Source organism: Staurois parvus, unplaced genomic scaffold (genome assembly GCF_062004578.1).
Source record: "Staurois parvus isolate SC_StPar_1 unplaced genomic scaffold, SC_StPar_1.0 ptg000391l, whole genome shotgun sequence".
Taxonomy (NCBI): Eukaryota; Metazoa; Chordata; class Amphibia; order Anura; family Ranidae; genus Staurois; species Staurois parvus.
Window position 1 is genome coordinate 375156 of NW_028318187.1, and position 19390 is coordinate 394545.

The following is a 19390-nucleotide window of genomic DNA, read 5'->3' on the forward strand; positions in this document are numbered from 1 at the left end:
ATGACCCGGCACCTTTAGTCCATGTCACAGTGTTACTCTGGCCGACATCTCCCCCACTTTGATGGAGAGGAGGATCTGTCTTGGGAGTTTTGCCCGCATGCTCCGTTGGATCAGTAAGTAGATGCCCCCCCTTCACTTCCTGGGTGGTTCGTCCTGCAGGGCAATCTTCGAACAATCAGGCTGTGCTTGGCAAACTGGACAGATTTTCTCAGTGGGCTCCCGATCAGGATCCAATTGGACAGCGCCACCTCAGTGGCTTATGTCAACCGACAGGGCAGTATGAGAAGCGGAGCAGCAGCACTGGAGGTGTGAAATGGGCAAAAATATTTATTCCAGCTCTGTTTGCTGTACACATTTTAGGTGTCCAAACCTGGAGATAGATCTTAGTCATCAGATTGCTGGATCAGTGGTCTCTGCACCTGGAGGTGTTCCATTAGCTGTGCCTTTGCTGGGGGACTTGGATCTTGTGGCATCCTGCCTCATTTGGAAAGTTCCGAGGTTCGCTGTGAGAACGTTGAATCTTCTGACTGATGAGCTGGTGGCGCCGTGGAATCCATACCATCTCATTTACGGTTTTCCTCCCTTCAAGCTGATTCCTCGCCTGTTGCGCAAGGTAGAAGCTGGAGGAATTCTGGTAGTTTGCCCAGACTGGCCTCACCGCCTGTGGTAGGCCTACTTGGTACTGCTGGTAGTAAATACTTCCTGGAGGTTACCTCTTTGAGAGGACCTTCTGTCCCAGGGGCCAGTCTTCCACCCTTCTTTGCTGTCTGCCTTTGACGGCATGGCTATTGAAAGCCAGACTCTGAAGGACAGTCCTGCACGTGGGCTGAAGGATTCACATGTCCTGTTCTTATCTGTGACCGACTTAAGTTAATACATACATCTTTTTTTAGTGGGTGCCTCAGAATTGTTTAGAGCAACATAACACCCAGGAAGATAGCATTTTGAGAAGACAGTCCTTTATTAGTCAGGGTTTCTTTCATAAGAGAACAAAAAGCAGTGATCAGCTATCCAAAGAAACTTTTTTTTTCTTCGTTCAGTACAATTAGAAAGAAAAAATGGGATCTTATAACTTGTTGCAATGGGATTCATGTGCTCTGACTCAGGGTTACTGTGCTGACTGCACACTTTTAAAAATTGTTTAAGATGAAAATCAGCCTTTATTTGTACTTCATGTAAAATAGACACCCATGAGCATGGTTACCCTTACACCAAGATGAGCCAGAAAGATCAGCTTGATTGGATGGGTGAAATTACCCTTTTACAATAAACGATGAATGTACATTTTTTTTAAAGACACACACTGGAAATAACATTGAATGGGACCTGACTTTATCTATAATACCCTCTTTAATGACTTCCTGCCCAGCCCCAGCATCCCTTTAAAAAGGTCTATACTCTCTGGGAGCTGTAAGGATCTGCGATCATGTGACCTGTGATTGCCAAAATGGTCACATGATCGAGAGCCAGTCCCACGGCTACCAGTCTTTGACAGCTCAGTCTCTGTGCTTGGCCTCTCAGCACGGAAACCGTGGCCACCCAGTAATGCATATGTGTGACGTGGGTGCCCACCCTTTTGTCGCCTCATGTGTTATGCGGACGGCAACCAGTTAAGAGGAAACATTGGAATCTTGAAAGGTAACTAGTATTTATTTATTTATTTTTATTTTTTTTAACTGCCTTTGTCAAAACTAGAAAAATAAATGTTTAACCAACTCTGTGCAACTGGGATCAGCATGTGTGTCATACAGTATATAGTCACTATAAGCAACATATCTGGTACTATCAGCAATGCTTTCCGTATTCAAGCCTTGGCATATCATAAAGCAAATCTGACAATTTGATTCAGCATGAAGAATGACTACAAAGTGATAAGTGTATTATATCTGTAGTACACAGTTTTGTAACTTACATAGAGCCCTTCAGTATGGTAACAAAACATTCCTTTTGGTTTTGCATTTTGTTTAGCAGATTCAGTGTAAGTTGAAGCTAAAACTTTACAGAATTGAAATTATTGAAATTATTATTGAATTGAAATTATGTGGGCAACAGATATAAACTGACTAGAAACATACACTCTAAGCAGACAGAAAAAGTGGACATCCTTGAATGCCCAGTAACAATGATCTGTGTTGCAACACTTGGAAGAATAAATAAATGTTCTAAATACTAATCAAAAAATTAAGGCCCATTGACCTGTTAGGATGGTTAGATTATGCATGTCTAGCCAACCTATGGTAGAGGGGTCAGCCAGAAGGTCCTAGCTAGATAGCTGAATGTTCTTGTGAAAGAAATGGGAGGGGTAAGAAGATATCTGTGGGCATCATACATGTGTCAATCTTATTTTAATATATTTTAGATCTACCAGCAATGTAGTACAAGGGCCTGTCTGAATGGCCACAAAAGTAATTGATTCTTTAGAATGACCTTCATAATACATAGTGTTGGTAAATCTAAAGACCTGTACACACAATGATAATATTTGACGAATGATCATCTGTTTTTGTTTTGTGTTTTTTTCTCATATTGAAAGTGGAAGAGGTTATTAAAGTAACGAAAATTCTTGTAGAAAGATAATGCTCCAAAAAGAAAATTTGGAAGTGATGTAATGTATTTGTATTTGATCATTGTTTGTGATAATTAGGCAGTTTCTAACCTCCAAACAAGCTCATTTAGCAGTCAGGGACTTTTCTATACAGTTTAGTCTTTACTGCACAGGGAATGTTTTTTGGGGGTTTTTTTCTGTTTTGGAAATCCCCCTGCAAGTGGGCCTAGTAGTTAATTCATGCCCCTCTGTGACCTTATTAGGTTTACTAATAGACAGGAACACTTGCAAACACCCCCCCCCCCTCATGGCGTATCGTATTGGTGTGAGAAGGGGGGTTTGTGATTGGTCAGAATCCATCTTCTCAAAACAAATGATCACTTCCCAAGCATTACAGCTGGATTTAACAATTATTTAGGGAAAGATCTTCTGTAATAAAAATAAATAAATAAATAAAAAAAAAATATATATATATATATATTAGTTGGGTATCCCCAGCATCAGCTGAAGTCTATAGCTAGCCTAATGCTGATCAAGAAGCTATTTCAGTAATATCTCATACCTATGGCAGAAGGTACCCTTACCAGCTTACAATTCTATTGGAAAAATCGATCAATTGGACAGCTTTACATTGCTCAGTGCTGTGCAGATACCCCTGGTTCACTCTCTCTACCACATCTTCCTCCCCCTTTCTCCCCTCAGTCTCCAGGCTATGACCCAAGCCTCACTAACCAAATTGTACGGTGTGTCATATCAGCATGGTGCTTCTAGTGAACTGGTAGGTGTTACTAGTATTCAAAAATCCATGATGAATTCACTAAAATACTAATATAGCCACTAAACTCATATAGAATCTGTAACTCTGGCACATAGTCTCCAAATTAAAAGCTTTCTTTGCAAGTTGGTTGGGCACATAACACCTAGAAATCATTCAGTTCTTGAAAAATCCCACGTATTGTATATATTTATCACATGAGAATTGAGAGATCATAACAATTTATTATGCTAGCCAAGCTTTGCCAGCAAGGCTTAAGTATCTGCAAGCTGAGCTTGTTAACTGTGCTCTTTTTATTTGCGGTCATAACATTTTAAAAATATCAATTACAATGATTAAATTAACCCAAATACATTTTTTGACCATATCTTTCACCTAAGCAAGCAGAATGAAGGCAGCGCTCACACCCTGAAGCGGTGCTCAGGAAGTGGGGTATTTACATTTAAATGCTTTACATTTTTCACTGGGTTAAAAAAAGAAAAAGTTTCAGAAAGTAGTGGCAGAACCATACAATGTGTCTTTGTCTTTGGCTGTGAGGGGTATTTTAGTGTATTCCCTCGTTATGCAAACTGATTTTTGTTTAATAACTGTATGGTATTAATTAACAAGTGTGTATCTGTGGCAATCTTGCTGCATCATTGCTTAATATACAATGCATGACAATAGAAATGTAGACCGTTTAATGTTAGAACTTGGTGCCTAAATGTATTTCTAAATAAACACAGAACATTCTCTAAACCTCTGGTGTACAGCAACAATTTTAAGGCAAAAGCAAGTATTTTGTTAAATTTGTCACAAGAGAAAAAGAAAAATCAAAATTCCTTATCTGCACGTAGTCCTGATTCTGCTGATATGTATGCATCCCCACAAACTTAGGCACCTTCAATTCCTGAATCTTTTAGGAGATGGACTGTTTCCTCCAGGTAAGAGAAACAGAGGTGTTTGCTGTGCAAATACACATGCAGTATACAAATTTTGCATATCTACATACTAGTTTGTTGGAGGAAAGATTGTTCAACAGTTGGATCTTGTATATATATCCAAGTGCTGAACATGCTCATTTATATAAACTAATTCTGAGAGAAAATTAAAGATTAGATGGGAAAACGCAGCACAGCCTATCAACATTTCACTGCGTAAATTGGTTGATCAAAGATGTCTGCTCTCATCTGGATGTGCAGTAATCACCAAGTCCATCTGATTTTCAGAAAGGGTCATCTAGGGTTCCTGGACACCACATTTTTAACATGTAAATATATGGATTTGATGCGCATCAATGCATGTAATACATGTTAACTGCAAATAGAAAGCTATATTGTCTGTGATTCGATCATGGAGAATTAGGCATAGTTGTTCTTTCTGTATAGCTTTGTTCTTTCCACCAGTTCAGCAGACAACAGGTTACGGTCTACAAGCATATAAAACTCAACCTCTTGGCATTAGTAAAAATCTAAGGTCTTAACAATTTCAGCATTTTGTCTTGACCACATGTTTCTATTTAAGGTTGGGCATTCATTTGTTATTGTGTTTGCTTTGTGATTTACTCCTGTTTTAAACAGAGCAAGACAATAATTTAAACCAGTCGATAGAGAAACCTGACCACTGCGTGGCACAATTGAATTTCTAGTGCGTCTCCACAGCTCTTATAGAATGTGGTTTAGTCATAGAAGAACTATAAATGTGCACAGATTTATCTGTCTGCTGTTCAGATAAATGTAGACCATGAACTGGAACCAAAGTAATTTCGTGTATACTGAGTGGGATGTGTGTATGTGTTTGGGTTTTCAGCAATGGCACATAGTGATTTGTGGTTGGGACGATGGAGGTTGTTGAGTAATCAGTTACAGGAGCCTAACCCTGACATTACCTTTCACCCTAAACTGAACATTGTCCCTGAAAGGACCTTCTGCTGCCTCAGGGTTTAGCTTGATTTCATTGTTTAGGACAAATTGGTGCTACTGAAGTGAAGTGCTTTTCATTATGAAATTCTGAATTAGTGTAGAGAACAATCTAAATGCTAGCGATGCTAAAGCTAACAAAGATTTGTAACAAACTGAATTACACCCATACCTTTTGACATGCAATCCCACCTATGCAGAGTTTTGTGGTGGTATCTTAAGCTCCTGTTTCATGTTTGTTTTTTTCCTGGGAAAATCCCATGTTTATATTTTTGTAAGAGTACAAAGTTAACTAGGAGAGTGATATTCAGCACGCTCAGTCTGTTCATTTTTCACTTCTGTCCTATCCAACGTTGAATCTGCTTGTATACAAAGTATGTAACACTCATTCATCTTGTATCCTGACTCCTACAGTTTTGGCCTATACTTAAATTATACCTAATTGTAAGGAAGTGGAATTCATTTAGGGGACAAAAGCAGAACAAATATATAGAACCAGAATAAGCATACATTTTGAAAAACCGGGACTTTACAAGCACTAAAATTGTGGATGTCCCAGCTGTGGTGCTCTGAGGCTCTGACATTCTGGCAGAAAATAGAGGGGTCATGTTTGGAGACATACTATAGGTCCTATACTTTGATTTTTGACAAAGGAACAACTGCAGAAATTGTTACATACTATATACCCATTGGGGGATTCTATTGCCTGCATTTATTTCAGATGCCAAGTTTTGAATGTCTTCCATTTTGGCTTAAATGTTTAGACATGCACAGCTCATCACAGCTCCTCATTGGTCTTCACTAGACAATTGGATTGTATATTTACCGAGTTGGATCACTTGAGGGTTTTCTTGCCTATATGATGCCAGGAATTAACCAGCAAGGATCTTCTAATTTTTGATACAAGTATGGCGATAATATTTGTGCTGCAATCCACTGTTTTTACCCTGAAGAAGATGTAAAATATAAATTCTATGAATTGAAATGCATTGGGGTTTCTCTCTTTGGTGATATGCAGCCAAACCATCGCATTTTCTGTACAATGCTATGTATAATGTACTTTTCCTTCTGTTTTTAAAATTGGATAAATAAAATTGTGTTTTTACATATCTTTTTTTTTGTTTAAATTTTGGTGCTTGTAAAGTCACTGTTTTTAAAAATGTATTGTTATTCTGGTTCTATAAGTTAGGATAAGCACCTTTTATATGTAATATAACTGACCAGTACCATATACTTTAAAGAACAAATATATCAACACAAAATACTGTGAAACTTGTCCCATCTTTAAAGTAGAAATGAATGCTATACAATACCCCATATTTGAAATTCTATTTCCCACTCCCTGTGTAAATTTTAGCATAAATTGCAATGTAAATACCCTTTTTTTGTTTGTTGGTTTTTCTATGCAGCCATGTGACCACTAAAGCTCAGGCTCCCCTTTGTTAATGTGAATGAACTCTCTCACCAACAATGCCCAGAGCACAGAACACCGGCAGGTGACATCACTGCTCTATGGGAATCTACCCCATTGATGGATCTGCACATTTACAAAGGACCGGAGCTTTGCAGTCACATTGCCGCATAGAAAAAAAATGAATAAGATATTTATACTGCAATTACTGTAATGTAAAAAGGTATGCAAGGCAATGGGGAGGCAGCATTAAAAATGAGAGGTATCCTATCGACATAACTTCTCCTTATGAGAGCCTTTTTCCTTAGACATTCTAAAGCACAGGGAGGGCACATTTTGACATTTAGAATATGTAAATCCAACATTTCATATTCCTGATATGTGCCTGCTGTACCATGTATTTGTGTGTAAAAAGTATCCTGTTCTTTGTTTTACTTCCTTTGTGTGAAATACCTGGTGTTCCTGCCAGTTCCTCTGCTTTCCTAGGCATGAGAGCACAGTGTGGTCAGTTTTCTGGCTGTGCTGGAAGCTAATCCCATGATCAGGCTTGTGCTGATACAACCTTTCCTCCTTCTACACAGCCATTCACTGGGAAGGTCAGTGTGCTGTTGTTTCACCTCCCCCAGCTCTCTAAGCTCCTTATGCAGTTGAGTGTGATCGCTTATACAAAAAGAAAAAAAAAAGGGAAAAGATATTTATAATGTGTTAGAAATGAAACGGAAAACATTTGTGTATACATATAAATTTTAAACTGAATGGGTTGGTTTACAAGGTTAAGGTTCACATATATAGTTTGTCATATGCAAGGATTTGCCACATTCATAAGTGAGGAATCCCTATGGAGAAAGCCCACGCCACTCATCATTCACTGTACAAAAGGCATATCTATTTCATAGGCTTCCACAGATATCTCAACATGTAATGCTGATGGTCTGTCTGTAATAACAGTCTCTAGCCACTATAAAATATGCCCTTTTGCCAAACTGTGCCTTTATAAAGAGGTTGCCATGCTGGATGCACATATGGCTTTCTCAACTGTTCATCTCATTGTTCATTTTAGGGATTTGTACATAGTGAGAATGTCCTGCAACTTTCTGTGAATCATGTTCTTCCTTAAATTTTGTAGTTTTGTACTGTGAAAACTGTTACATAGATCATTCTGAATTGTTCGGATATTAGCCGTACAAACTGTTGGCATACAAGTACAAATATATTGCTTACATTTGCTAGTGAGCAGTTTAAATATTCTTGCTTTACTTTTGTGCAAAAGCCCATTTCTATATTTTCTCTTGCTCTAGGACTTCCTCCAAGGAGACTGCAGCAAAGCCAAACAGAGGCTGAACTGGGCACCCAAAGTCTCATTTGAAGTAAGCATTTTCCATAGTCCATCACATTCTATTTAATTTTAAGCAGTTAAAAAAAATTTAATTAGGTATTTAAATGTTATTCAAATACTATCTTTATCTCACTACTATTCTGTTACATTAAAACTGAATGTTCGTATCATTTACCATTCTCTCTACTAATTTCATGACTGACAGGAAACAAAAGAAATCCTTGTGCAAAGCTGTACTGCAGCACAGAAGTAGACAGGAACAAAATTACAAGTGATATCTTGGGGATTCAGAATGCATGCAGATTTTATATGGAGATAATAATCTTTATCACTACCGTGGTTACTTAGGGACCATTTACAATGGAAATCACTATGTTAATGACAGTAGTAGTAAACCCTAGCTCCAAAAAGAATTGTCCTTTTAGCCACACATTTACTATAAATTATTTTCATAATATTTGAATATTTTTCATTTCCATTGTTTTGCTCCATATACTTCTTCTAACTCATACTCATAACTCCATATCTCCCTAATACAGTTCCGGCCAGTCTTGGTCAGGGAATGTACGATGCTCATATCATGCAAAAGTCAGGTGAACTACTGCATCAGGACTACATGTCCCATGATACCTTATATGTGCCTGACAGCATTTAGTGTCTACTGGTTGCTTTGTGATGCCCATGCTTGTCAGTGCACAGTCCTGTCTGGGAGCAAATATATGAGGGTGGCTCCATTGGGGGGGGGGGGGGGGGGGGTTATGGTGATAAGGGACTACAGTAATCAGGATGTGCATCTGGCCAGTGGGGTGCAATTATAATTGTCATAGCTTCACTCACTTTCCTGAAATGAGGAATATTCCTCTAATCTCCAGTTCTAGTTAAGCAGCCCCCATGCGTAGCACAGTAAAGCCTTCTTAAAACAGAAGGTATTCACGTGTCTTATTGCATCACTATCTACCAAAAATTAGAGGATTATTCCTCATTTCAGGAAACTGAGTGAAGCCATGACAACCATATCTGTATTTTTCTTCAATTTTTAAAAATGATAAAACAGGCAAGAGAGACCAGATAATTGCAAAAGGGGGAAAAAAACTACAAAATAGAAAATAATAAATGTCAATTTCCATGGAAAAAAGCTCCTTCTGCAGATTCTTTCAGGTAAAATAATGGATTCTGCTTGATAAGAATTCATTATTTTTCAAAATCGTTGCTAAAAAGACTGAAATCTTAACAAATAGCTAGAGTTACCTGCAAAATTGATTTTGCTTGATTATTTTCTTCATATACAGAATGAGTGGAGGGGTTTCTTTGGACAACCTCATAAATCAGCATATTTGTTAAAACGAATATTTCCTCGAATATATGGGAAAAACACCTGTGTGTAGCCAGCCTTCGCTTGTCATTCTGTAGATGTCAGCCCTCTCTTCAGGTCTAAGCTTTCTTGTCAGTCATGATGAGGCAATGGGTAATGTGGCCACAGGCACAGCATGCCTCCCAGTGAACATAATACAAGGTGTACATCAACTTTAAATTATTCTAGCTCATAGTATGTAATAGTCAAATATTAGCATGCCTTGCAGGTTCAATGTGTCACAATTGTCTTTTTTTTTTTTTTTTTTTTTACTATTCCAGAGGTTGTCCTTAAAGCGTAATTAAACTCAAAAAAAGAAAAATGTTAAATTGTAGCTTAAATAAATTAAACAAATGTGGTGTGCTATCTCCTAAAATAAAACCATAAATTTTGAGAACATAAAGTGACAGTCCAAAGAATTGTGCACAGAACAGAATTATAATGAACATCCATTCCAGTATATATTGTGTTAACATCCAGCAATAATCAACACTGTGCTTGAATTGTGACCCCACTCCCTGCTCACCTTGACCATTGACCTATAAGATATAATAGGCCAAAAACGCTTTATAAGGAAAATGTGTCTCCAAATTTGTGATCTGTGATGTGTTCCTTCCACGTATTATGCCTCTTTAAACTCCAGATCCATGCAAAATAAAACAAAAACATACCATAGTTCACCATTTTGTATATCCAAAAATTAAACGTGCTACGATATCCATAAAACGCAGAAGTGAGCGCTATATTTGGAGCAGCTGTGACACCAAAAAGGTACCAAATAACCTCGCAAGATCAAAATATAAAGTATAGGTGCAGCGCTGTATATGAATATCGAGTTAAAATGTAAAATCATCCAACAATATAAATCATGTTATGAATATCGTGAAAATTAAACTCATCCAGCAATATGAAGTGAAAAAAGTGCTGAATAAAAGTGACCAACATCATAATAAAATGACATAAAGTGGTAAAGCATTCACTAAAGTGAAAAATAGTGCATAAAGTGGCAAAAAGTCCACATAAATTAGTAGACGTGAAGTCTTAATGTAAGATCTCAGGTTAGGAGTGATCCCTTCCTGAATCTTCTGGTGAATATTAAATAATAAAATTGTGCACTCACCAGATGTGCAATTACTTTGCGCATTTGAGAACACAATTTCTTAGAAGGTCAGTCAGCTGGATCATCTTATGGGGCGTCGACAACCTGATATGGATTCCTCCCTGGATTAGATGTAGATGGCAGCAACTTTCTTCTCCTTATCAAGAGACCGCAACAGTGATGAGTCTAACCACCCACAGAGTCTCTTGATAAGGAGAAGGTAGTTGCTGCCATAATACGTCTAATCCAGGGAGGAATCCATACCAGGTTGTAGACGCCCCACAAGATGATCCAGCTGACCTGAGAAATTGTGTTCTCAAATGCACAAAGTAATTGTGCATCTGGTGAGTGCGCAATTTTATTTAATATTCACCAGAAGATTCAGGAAGGGATTACTCCTAACCCGAGGTCTTACATTAAGACTTCACGTCCACTACTTTATGTGGACTTTTTGGCACTTTATGCACTATGTTTCACTTTACTGAATGCTTTGCCACTTTGTCATTTTATTATGATGTTGGTCACACTTGTTCAGCACTTTTTTCACTTTATATTTATGGATTATTCATGATTCATATTGCTGGATGAGTTTTATTTGCATGATATTCGTAACATGATTTATATTGTTGGATGATTTTACATTTTAACTCAATATTCATATACAGCGCTGCACCTATACTTTATATTTTGTGCTACAATATCCACTCGCATTAAAAAAATTATATATTACTCTGAATTAAGGTGTATTACGCCACCGTGCCGACTATATTGTGGTGTTTCCCATCACCGGGTAGGTGCATCATGCACTCACCTTCTTCCCTGACCTAGCAGATAGGTCATACATGTTTAGGGATGATGCCAAATTCTGCTTATCCGCTTCCAGTCCTTAGTAGCTACTTCAGTCGTTCTGGCCTTTTAAGGGATATCAGATATCCAGTGGGATTAAGGTGTATATGATCTAAGATAGAAGGAATAGATCATAGTGCCACCCCATAAATTAATACTTTTCAAGTAAAAAAATGCACTCACAAAGGTAATGAATCAAAAGCATATCTTAGCCATCAATCAATATGCCTTTGAGATAGCCCACCACATTTGTTTAATTTATTTAATTTTGAGTGTCAGTACACCAGAGTAGTGAGTGCAGCAATCGAATTCCCTGATATTATCAGTTTAATTGGAACATAGCAGCGCATAAGCCTTTACCATTTTAAATATTGTAGCTTACCAACCATTGGCTGTGGTTGCTGCATTCGTTTTTTTTCCACATGCTTTGATTCTTTTATATAGTTTGCCTGCTTGCAGTTTTGGAAAGTGGAAATTTAGTTCTACTTTAAATGGTATGTTTCAGCTTTCTGTCGCTTTTGCAAAGACTGCTCTGTTAATGCTAGTGACAGACTGTATCATGTCATTTTGTATTTTGGCCATAGTTTCACTTTAAGGCCGCATATTATAGAAATCTTTGGTTATTAATAGTATGTGAAGCATTGGCATTGTTCATAAGGTAGTAAATGAAGCTTTATCAAAGATGACTGCTAGAACGTTGATGCTTTCCAATTTTTCGGAATCCTTTGCTGTATCCAGTGCTATTCCACTGTTTGTGGAAAATAGTTGATCCCAATTAAGTTACAGGATAGTCTTCTTTTACTTATTTTTATTGGCATCTGTAAAAAGTCTTGTTATAAGTAACAACAATCTTTACGTATGGAACCTGTATGTATTACCTTTGTAGAGCTGAGTGGATTATTAGAAATTGTAATTTTCTGTACCAGCAGCTGCTCTTGCTTTTATGGATTTTTATTTTTCAAATTAATCTGACCTAATCATTTTGACAAATTGAAAAATATTTTTGTATTATTTTTTAGTAATGTGTACAGGGCAGCTGTATTTGTTATATTTATTTAGATGCAGCACAAGGATTTTTTCCTGTCTCAATACAAGTCTTTAGTTCAAACTGATCTGAGGACAGAAATATTGGAGTTGCCACTAATGACTGGCTGTATTTTAAAAGCAGGACCTAAAACTTTTTTTAATTATTATTATTATACAGTATTTATAAAGCGCCAATAGTTCGCTCAGCGCTGTACATTACAAAGGGGGACAGAACATGCGACAGAACAATACCAATACAATGCAAAACGAGGGGATCGAGGGCCCTGCTCTTTCGAGCTTACAATCTAGGAGATTATAATTGCATTACTTGGAACCTGCCTGCAGCTGGTGAAATCTGTAGATTCTGAATCCTGTCCTGCATGCAAGTTTCAAGTCTCTGACTCACTGGGGGTGTCTTTTCCAAGGATGCGTTTTCTGCAATCCAACATACAGATAACCATCTTAGTGAAAAATGGGCAATAAGCAGTGTGGATGTAAATGGGGAATGTTGTGGACTAACATCCTCTTTTTTTTTATTTCAGGAACTGGTAAAGGAGATGGTAGAATCAGATATTCATCTAATGAAAACCAATCCCAATGCCTAAAAAGGACAAAAAGCCTGCCACTCGAGTCTGTCAGAGCAGCCAATGCTAGTTTATACCATTTAATCACTTCTCTACAAAAATCTATTATTACATATTTACTTGTGTGCATGACTGTGCACAATGTTTGGAAACCTTTTGGGAAATTTACTGGGCATTCTGTTTTTTGTTATATTAGGCTTTATTTTGCAATCCATTCTATGCTGCTGTATTGTGGGGAATTTTGTATTGCTCATACTAAAGTATGATAAAATAATAATTATGATTTTTCTATACCTTTCACATGCCTCGTTTCTCAATAAATTGCATTTCTATGAAAAATTTGATTTCTAGTCATTTTTTGCCACTTTCCATTTCATTATTTCAGACTTAAAAACAGAGTTGAAATGTAATAGAGAGAATGACATCCCAGTAAACTGTTGGCTTTATAAAATAAATCCAGCTTTTATGAGGCTTAAATAGGACCTTCCTAAAAAAAAAAAAGGTTACATTGCTTACAAGTCTGGCTTCTGGACGCTTTGTCTGACACCACCAAGGAATCCTTGTAGAACTGAATGTTATAATCTTATGGAGTCTCTTTTGCATGATTTGGGAATCTAAAATACTGTGAAATTGCAAGGACTGCTTTAAAGTAAAGCTTTTCTTTTGGCCATGCTGGGCAAAGGAATAGGTTCACTTTATAGTAGGCAGTAAAAAAAAAATGTAATCTGTTACCAGTGTAGGAGTAATGGGAAATCCCAATGGGTCCAGTGACAATTGTTTGCTGTTCACTTTGGTAAGATTTCCTCTTTGTTTCTGTAGCATCTTTAGGACATAGGCAGCAGAAAAAAAAAAATCTTGCAGAGGTTCTAATTCTTCTTTACTCTATCCAAAAGAAGAAAAGTGTTGAGCTTTAATAAAACACAACAACATGGTTTGCTTCCTACTTCAGAAATACCTCTTCTTCTTTTTTTTATCTTAAGGGATGCTTAGGCAGGTAGGTTGGGCTTTATTTCACAGAGGCCTGGTAAAAAAAAGTGTGCCAGACGTATATACAAGAAAGTGACCAAACTTAAATTATCTTCTGTCAAAAACTGTAATGGACATATAATATGGTGGTTACATGCAAGGTGCAGTATGCGGAGTGTATGGGGTGAAGAGTAGGGTGTCACCTCCATACTCTGCTGCCTGTGACACATTGCAGACTGCCCAATTCTATACTTTCCATTTTTTGCACAACGAAGAGCTGCTCTACAATTGTGCTCTGTTTTATACTTCATATTGCTAAGCATAACAGTATGTTGAGCATAATCGTATGAATAACGTCTGTCTAATAGACAGGGGTTATTCATACTACTAGGATAATAAAATCACATTTTCTTGCTCTGCAGCATGACATGAAGGCACACAGTTTTTTAGCCAGCTGTATGCGACTTAATAACTTCCAATTGAAAGATATAACACCAATTGAAAGATATAATACCAACATGTCAGAAAAAAAAAAATTAAAAAACAATAACTGAGCTGGAAAAAGAATTGCCCTCCACCTTCATTCCTAAAAATGACTTACACTCAATCAGGTAAAGCTAATTACCTTCTCAATGGCACACAGTCATTTGACTTTCAGCTGTGATCAGCTGTGGCCATTTTAATTAGCTCAGCATGAAAAAGCTTTCCTAGAGCATTTCAGTCCCTGGAGGTGCAATTGAAGCAAACCATTAACTATGGGTGGCAAGGCACTGTCAAAAGATCTCTGGTATAAAGTTGTGGACAGGCACAAATCGGGATGATACAAAAAAAAAGTCAAAGGCTTTATCAATGCCTAGAAGCACAGGGAAGTCTTATTAACCATTTCAATACCGGGCAATTTTACACCTGGAAAAAGGCCCAGGCCATTTTTCAGGTTTCAGCGCTCTCACACTTTGACAATTGCGCGGTCATACAACATTGTACCCAAACTAAAATTTTATCATTTTCTTCACACAACTAGAGCTTTCTTTTGGTGGTATTTAATCGCCGCTGGGGTTTTTATTTTTTGCTAAATTAACAAAAAAAAGACCAAAAATTTTGAAAAAAACATATGTTTTTCTTTGTTTCTGTTATAAAAGTTTGCAAATAAATAATTGTTCTTCATAAATTTAGGCCGAAATGTATTCTGCTACATGTCTTTGGTGAAAATAACCCAAATTAGGATGTATTATTTAGTTTGTAGGAAAGTTATAGAGTTCACAAACTATGGTATAGATCTGAATATTGATCAATCCTGAAGCACTGACAGCCAATCTAATTTCTTGAGGTCCAAGAATGTCAGAACAGTACAAATATCCCCCAAATGACCCCTTTTTGCAAAGTAGACAGTCCGACGTACTTCATAAGAGGCATGGCGAGTTTTTTGAAGTTGTATTTTTTGTCATTTTTTGGAAAATGAGAAAATTAAAAAAATTTGTTTCACTATTTTTTTTTTTTACATACTGTCACCAGTGCAGTACAGCGTCATCATATAACTGGCATGGTGGTGATCAGGGGCACTGACAGGTGACAGTATGAAAAAAAATGTTTTTTTTTTTATTAATTTTGTTTTCTTTTTTTTTAAGATTCTTTTTTCATAGTTCACTATGACCAAAGTAGTACAATGTTACCATAGTAACATTGTACTACTTTGGGGAAGTGATCACTATTTTTTTTTTACACAATTTGCTTATAGCAAAGATTTACTTTGCTATAAGCAAGCATTTACCTGAATGACATCGATTCATTCAGGGTTTTTTGTTTTTTGTGCTTAGCTGTGATTTGGCCACAGCTAATCACATGACATGTTCATGTGATTAGCTGTGACCATTCACAGCTAGACACTAGTATACAATGGATGGCATGAATGAAGCCATCCATTGTATACAACTGTCATGTGACCTGCTGTGATTGGTCACAGCAGGTCACATGGTACCTGCAACGGGGGCTGATACTCAGTTCTGTCATTGGCCGTGTCCGAGGTACATGGTCGGTGACAGATCGTGCCGCTGCGCGGCTCTGCAGGAGCGCGATCTGCGCATGTGCGGGAGGACGCCATATGACGTCCACCCGTAACGATTTGGCCATAGGGCGGGGCAGCAAATGGTTAAAAAATGTAAGATATTTGTTACAACACAGACCCTTCCTGGATCAGGACATCGCTCAAAACTGGATAAAAAAAGCCAGGCGGAAACTGTCACATGCACATAATGACCACTCTCTGATCAATGTCACAAATTCTCTACAAATGTGGCTTGTATGGGAAGGTTGCAAGAAAAAAGCAACTCAAAAAAGGCCACATGCAGTCTCGACTGCGCTTTGCCAAAACGCACCTTGAAGATTCTGAGGCTACATGGAAAAAGGTGTTATGGTCAAATAAGACTAAAATTTAATTATTTGGCCTCAACACCAAACGATATGTCTGGCGGAAATCCAATACAGCTCACCATCCAAATAACACCATTCCTAAAGTATAGCATGGAGGTGGTAATATCCTGTGATGGGGATGTTTCTCTACAGCTGGGACTGGAGCCCTTGTCAGGATAGAAGGAAAAATGGATGGGGCAAAATACCGACAAATTCTTGAGTAAAATCTGCTGCCCTCTGCCAGAAAGATGTCAATGGGAAGAATGTTTACCTCCCAACATGACACTGACCCAAAGCACACGGCAAAAATGACCACACAGTGGTTGAAGGAAAAAAAAAAGGTGAATGTCCTTACATGGCCTAGTCAGAACTCAGACGTAAACCCCATTGAAACTCTGTGGAATGACGAAGACTGCAGTCCACAGTCACCATCAAATTTAGCTGAACTTGAGTAGTTCTGAAAATAAGAATTGGCAAATATTGCAAAGTCTAAATGTGCAAAGTTAGTAGAGACATATTGCAACAGACTAAAGGCTGTAATTAAAGCAAAAGGTGGTTCAACAATATACTGACACAAGGAGGTGATCCCTTTTCCAACTCAGTTCTGTTTTTGATTTTTTTTTATACATGCTGGTGTTATATCTTTCATTTGCATGTTATATACTAAGGTAAATACAGCTGGATAAAACAAAAACTGTGCCTGTCTTCATTTCAAGCTGCAAAGCAACAAAATGTTGTTATTTTACAGGAGGGTGATTCTTTTCTATACCTACTGTATATTTTAGAAAATACCTAAAGTAGAAATATAGGCAAAATGTTTGTTTTTTTGTTTTTTTTTTTAATTTTGGATAGAGTAAGGAAGGGTTAGAACACCTGTCAGTTGTTTTTTTGTCATCTGTGTCCCATTGGGGAGGCTTCCATTCAGTTCCTGTCCCACAGCCAAAAGAGGAAGTTAGATATCCCTGCAAATTAATGGGATTCCTTAATGGATGACATTAAGGTCACCAAAACTAGTGTCCCCTATTGGAAAATGTTAGTTACTTTTCTGGGGACAACCCAAAATTTGGGATTTTATTTACTTTCATTTTTTATGACAATGGTAAACAAGACAATTTAGAGAGGCTGGGTCACCCTAATGCGGGCACAGACAGTTTAGTAGAATGCTTTAAAAAGGCCTGCATTCTTTCAAGAACCTTTTTTTCTCTGCTGGAGCAAATTGGATCATGCTTTATTGGGGTTTTTTTGCCTTCCTCTGGATTAACTGTGGATATAGGACAGTGTATACAGAGGTTTTCTATTTGTTTTTTTTTTTTTCTTTTTTTTTTCTTTTTTAATCTGGTTGAAAAAGACACAAGTCCATCCAGTTCAACCATGTTACCATGTCTCTTCACCCATTATGGTCATGGCATTATACACTGAAATGCACACTGTTAGCCATAGGGTGCCTTGTCCTCTGTGGTGACCTTAAGGTGAATAACTCTACACCGAGCTCACATTATTATTATTATTATACAGTATTTATATAGCGCCAAAAGGTTTGCTCAACGCTGTACATTATAGTGGGGGACAGAACATGAGACAATACAGTAACAAAACAATCCACAAGAGGTTTGAGGGCCCTGCTCTTTCGAGCTTACAATCTAGGAGGGAGGGGATAGTGGTACAGGAGGAAGTGGCTGTGGGGGATGGAGTGGTAGGAGGAGTGGAGGAGATTGGCTGTTAAGTTAGGGTGGGGTAGGCTTCCCTGAAGAGATGGGTTTTCAGGGTGCGCCTAAAGGTGAGGAGGGTAGGTGACAGTCTGATGGATCGGGGTATTGAGTTTCAGAGGATGGGGGAAGTCCTGGAGAAGTCTTGCAGTCGGGCATGGGAGGAGGAGACCAGGGAGCTAGAAAGTAGGAGGTCTTGTGGGGAGCGAAGAGTACAGGTTGGGTGGTATTTGGGTATCAGGTCGGTGAAGTAGTTTGGGGAAGCGTTATGAATGGCTTTGTATGTCAGTGTTAGTATATTGAATGCGTTGGGCAATCGGACGACAGAGGGGGGTGGCAGATGCAGAGCGATTGGTAAGCTGGATGAGTCTGGCCGCTGAGTTCAGGATAGACTGAAGCGGGGATATCCTGTGTTGGGGTAGGCCGGTGAGAAGGGAGTTGCAGTAGTCCAGACGTGAGATAATAAGGGAGTGAACGAGTTGTTTAGTAGTGTCTGGGGTTAGGAACGGACGTATTTTGTAGATATTGCGTAGGTGGAGTCTGCATGAGTTTGCCAACGATTGGACATGGGGTTGGAAGGACAGGTTTGAGTCTAAAGTGACACCTAGGACTTTGGCTTGCGGGGTGGGACTGATGGTGCCGTTGTTGGTCGTGATGGAAAGTATTGGAGGGGGGTCGCGGGCTGGGGGGAAAATTAGGAGCTCGGTTTTGGAAAGGTTCAATTTTAGGAAATGGAGCGACATCCAGTCTGTCGTTCAGTAGGTGGGCGATACGGGCGGAGACTGAAGGGGTGAGGTGAGGGGTGGAGAGGTAAATTTGCGTGTCATCAGCGTAGAGATGTTAGTTGAAGCCGTGGGAGTGTATCAGTTTGCTAAGGGAGGAGGTTTCGTGTACACACACTTTATCAAAAGTTTCAGCTGCTTTGGTGTTAATGAAATTAACAGGTGTACTAGATGGGCAACAATGAGACGTCCCCCAAAACAGTAATGGTTTTACAGATGGAGGCCACTGACATTTTTTTCCCTACTCATGTTTTCTGAAGATTTTTCACTAGATTTGCATTTGGCTAGGGAAAGTGTCACTACTGATAGCATTAGGCAATACCTGGACCCTACAGAGGTTGCACAGGCAGTCCAATTCCTCCAGTATGGCACATCAATATGTGCCATTGCCAGAAGTTTTTGCTGTGTCTCCCAGAACAGTGTCAAAAGCGTGGAGGAGATTCCAAGAGACAGTTTCTCTAGGAGAGCTGGACAGGGACGTAGATGGTCCTTAACCCATAAGCAGGACTGGTATCTGCTCCTTTGTGCAAGGAGGAACAGAGTGAGCACTGCCAGAGCCTTACAAAATGACCTCCAGCAGGGCACTGGTGTGAATGTCTCTGATCAAACAATCAGAATCAGACTTCCTGGGGGCCTGACATCCTCTAGTGGGCCCTGTG

At 38.5% G+C, this 19390-nt stretch overlaps 1 protein-coding gene across 1 annotated transcript in view; it reads left to right on the forward strand.

Moving 5' to 3' along the window:
- The window catches only part of LOC149455517 (GDP-mannose 4,6 dehydratase-like), a 182171-nt gene extending 168961 nt beyond the window's left edge, over nucleotides 1-13210 (forward strand). Inside the window, exons 3-4 of the mRNA XM_089686123.1 lie at nucleotides 7928-7996; nucleotides 12830-13210. Coding sequence (XP_089542249.1) covers nucleotides 7928-7996; nucleotides 12830-12892 — 132 coding nt within the window. The 3' untranslated portion in view covers nucleotides 12893-13210. The remainder of the gene's footprint in view (nucleotides 1-7927; nucleotides 7997-12829) is intronic.
- Nucleotides 13211-19390: the final 6180 nt, after the last annotated feature.